Here is a 3,519-nt window from a genome sequence, read left to right on the forward strand (position 1 = left end):
GTGGGATTCAGGGACAGACAGACAGGGAGACACAGTCCCAAATTACACAGTGCTGCTCCAGGACAACGTGAGGCACATGGGGCTCAGGGAGGGGGTGACTACTATTAGCATCGCCCACTCTGTCCCCAGCCACCGTTGGGTCTTTGCTCACACGGCCAGTGGGCGCAGGGGTGGGGCTGTGCGGGAGCCTCACCTCTGCCCTCTCTCTGGCCTCAGAAGAAGAACAAGGTGCACTACCATGTCGCTATCATCATCAACTACCTGGGCCACTGCGTCTCCCTGGTGGCCCTCCTGGTGGCCTTTGTCCTCTTTCTGCGGCTCAGGTGAGCAGTCCCTGGCACTGTCCCTGGGCCTTGAGCAGGGGGAGAAGTCAGGTGCAGGGGCTGCTGGGCAGGGGAGTCCTGCCCCTCACCTCCGTGGGAGGGGGTAACAGCTGTAGGTAGAGTCCCCTCTGGAAACCTCGGACAGGGCCACTTCTGCCCTCTTGCCTAGTAACTGCCAGGGGCGGGGAGGGGGCGGGGGGACGGCCAAAGCATCAGGCTGAGAGCAGCAGGGAGACTTCCCACTGGAGGCCTGTGTGTTTTCTGACCCTCGAATCTGGAACCAAAGGGAGGGGAGGAGTGCCCATGGGAGAAGGGCAGCCCCTGGTCCTGGAGCACTGGCTTCAGGCTGATGTGGCAGCTGAGACAGGGCTGGAACCCAGCCTGGGCCTCTAATCCAAGGAGCCACGCAGGGGCAGCCCTGGAATGGTTTGGTCCAATTCTCCCCTTTCAGCCTCATGAGTCCCCATCCTCCCTACAGAAGCCCGGGACAGGGAGAGTGCCTCTGTTCTCCGTCTTTGCCTGTCCCCCAAGAAGTGCACCGTGGGGACAGGGGAAGCAGGGTCTTTAAGACCCAGCAGTCCTGGAATGTGACTGCTGGCTGGGTGGCTTGGGCTGATGATGCAGCCTCTTCAACTGGAAAAACAGGGACAGAAGGACAGTCTCAGAGGGCAGTTATGAGAAAGAAAAGCAGTGACATCTGTAGAGTTCCTGACTCCGTGTCCAGCATACAGTAGGTACTTAATACATGATTCATCTCACCCCAAACCACCCTGGCACGGCCTGCTGGGGGGTTGGGGGGGGGGAGCTGACAGCAGGTGGTGGTGGAAGGGCTCCCTGCACACTGTGCTCATCACTCACCTGGGCCAGGGCTCCCACACGTGGTTATTACCCAGGGGCTTCACCGTGCGGACTTGTGGAGAATTTAATAAAAGTAATTAAGTGCCAGGCTGGACGTGTGCATAGAGTCTCCAGATTTGGCATCTGCTGCCAGGTGCTCAGAGGCCCTCCCCATGTGCACGGCCCCCTTCCTCTCGCTCTGTCTCTCTGGCCTGCCTCCATTTACACCTCGCTGGGTCTCAGCCCCTCCGAGCCTGAGTTGCTAATGTGACTTCCTGCCAGGTTCCTGAGAGCTTCTGCCAGGGAAACCAGCCCCTAGAGCAGAGCCACTGAGCACCAGGGCCTGGGACCTCAGAGGCCCTGCAGTGAGGCTGCCCCTTCAGCAGGGGTGGGGCAGGGCCAGGGAGAGGGAGAGGGAGGGAGGGAGGGAGGGAGGGCGCCATCGGATAGCTGCTAGATGGCCCACTGCAGAGGCACGTCCCTTGGGTGAGTGAGTGTGGGTCTCAGTTTTCTCATCTGAAAGATGGATGGGGCTGGACTTGATCCCTCAGGACCATCGATATATGAAATGAATGAAGTTGTAACGTTGGGGACTTTGTTCTAGTCCTGGGACAGGATCCCCTTCACTTCGTGCAGGGGTGGGACCTAGACAGGGAATTATAGAACCTGAGAGGGGTTCTGTGGTTTCTACCGATTCTGTGGATGCTAATCCACAGCCACTCTCCCCGTCGCTGACGGAGGCAGGCTTCAGCTACAGCAGGAGGGAGTGAGGGGTGATGGAGGAGGTGGTGGCTCCACGCAGAAGTGGGGGGAGGAAGGAAGTCCTGGAGAGTTGGTGTCTGCACCCCCTGGGGCCAGAGAGTTTGACCTGAATGGAAATGTGTGAGCACCCCTGTGAGCCATGCACACGCGTCTGTGCATGCAGAATGGGGTCCCTGTGTGATGTGGAGAGTCAAGTTAACAGACATTCGTCCAACAGCACGGAGCAGGGGACAGAGAGTGGGATTCAGGGACAGACAGACAGGGAGACACAGTCCCAAATTACACAGTGCTGCTCCAGGACAACGTGAGGCACATGGGGCTCAGGGAGGGGGTGACTACTATTAGCATCGCCCACTCTGTCCCCAGCCACCGTTGGGTCTTTGCTCACACGGCCAGTGGGCGCAGGGGTGGGGCTGTGCGGGAGCCTCACCTCTGCCCTCTCTCTGGCCTCAGAAGAAGAACAAGGTGCACTACCATGTCGCTATCATCATCAACTACCTGGGCCACTGCGTCTCCCTGGTGGCCCTCCTGGTGGCCTTTGTCCTCTTTCTGCGGCTCAGGTGAGCAGTCCCTGGCACTGTCCCTGGGCCTTGAGCAGGGGGAGAAGTCAGGTGCAGGGGCTGCTGGGCAGGGGAGTCCCGCCCCTCACCTCCGTGGGAGGGGGTGACAGCTGTAGAGTCCCAGGTCTCTGGACACCTCAGACAGGGCCACTTCTGCCCTCTTGCCTAGTAACTGCCAGGGGCAGGGAGGGGGCGGGGGGACAGCCAAAGCATCAGGCTGAGAGCAGCAGGGAGACGTCCCACTGGAGGCCTGTGTGTTTTCTGACCCTCGAACCTGGAACCACAGGGAGGGGAGGCGTGTCCATGGGAGAAGGGCAGCCCCTGGTCCTGGAGCACTGGCTGTGGCAGATTCTGCCCCCAGAGCTTAGGTCTGGGCGGGTCACAGGTAGAAAGGGCCATGTGTGACTTAGCCAGTCAGCCCCACTCTGAGGCTCAGTTTCCCCACCCATATATCTGGGCTGGAGTGGTGCTTTCGGCCTATCCCTCCTCCTCTCTCCCCGCCCCTTGCTCCCAACACCCACCTCCCCTGCTGCCCCTAGGAGCATCCGCTGCCTCAGAAACATCATCCACTGGAACCTCATCTCGGCCTTCATCCTGCGCAATGCCACGTGGTTCGTGGTCCAGCTCACCATGAGCCCCGAAGTCCACCAGAGCAACATGGTATGTCTGGAGGCGCAGGCCCGGGGTCAGAGGAGGGGTCCGGGTGGGGCTGTCCTGGAGGGGGAGGGGCAGGGCCAGAGCCAGGCCTTGGGGCCCACAGAACAGAAGTGGCCCATCCTGCCCAGGGGAGGCCCCAGGCCCAGGGTGGGATGCGGGTGCTGCCCCCACCTGTCCCCCCCACCCCACCCCGCTCACTGTCATATCTGGTGGGGGCGGGGTGGCAGGGCTGGTGCAGGTTGGTGACAGCCGCCTACAACTACTTCCATGTGACCAACTTCTTCTGGATGTTTGGGGAGGGCTGCTACCTGCACACGGCCATCGTGCTCACGTACTCCACCGACCGGCTGCGCAAGTGGATGTTCATCCTCATTGGCTGG

The 3,519-nt window shown here is 60.8% G+C and overlaps 1 protein-coding gene across 4 annotated transcripts in view; it reads left to right on the top strand.

Moving 5' to 3' along the window:
• The window catches only part of CRHR1 (corticotropin releasing hormone receptor 1), a 41,334-nt gene that overhangs the window by 32,934 nt on the left and 4,881 nt on the right, over nt 1–3,519 (top strand). For 3 of the 4 annotated variants that reach the window (XM_014531907.1, XM_014531910.1, XM_014531916.1), the window contains exons 5-7: nt 217–323; nt 3,022–3,142; nt 3,367–3,519. In XM_014531907.1, the coding sequence (XP_014387393.1) occupies nt 217–323; nt 3,022–3,142; nt 3,367–3,519 (381 nt within the window). Of the gene's footprint in view, nt 1–216; nt 324–2,288; nt 2,483–3,021; nt 3,143–3,366 lie in introns of those variants that run through there. The other variant, XM_014531921.1, reaches the window with a different exon arrangement.

The sequence above is a fragment of the Myotis brandtii genome, unplaced genomic scaffold, assembly GCF_000412655.1.
Source record: "Myotis brandtii unplaced genomic scaffold, ASM41265v1 scaffold120, whole genome shotgun sequence".
Lineage (NCBI taxonomy): Eukaryota > Metazoa > Chordata > Mammalia > Chiroptera > Vespertilionidae > Myotis > Myotis brandtii.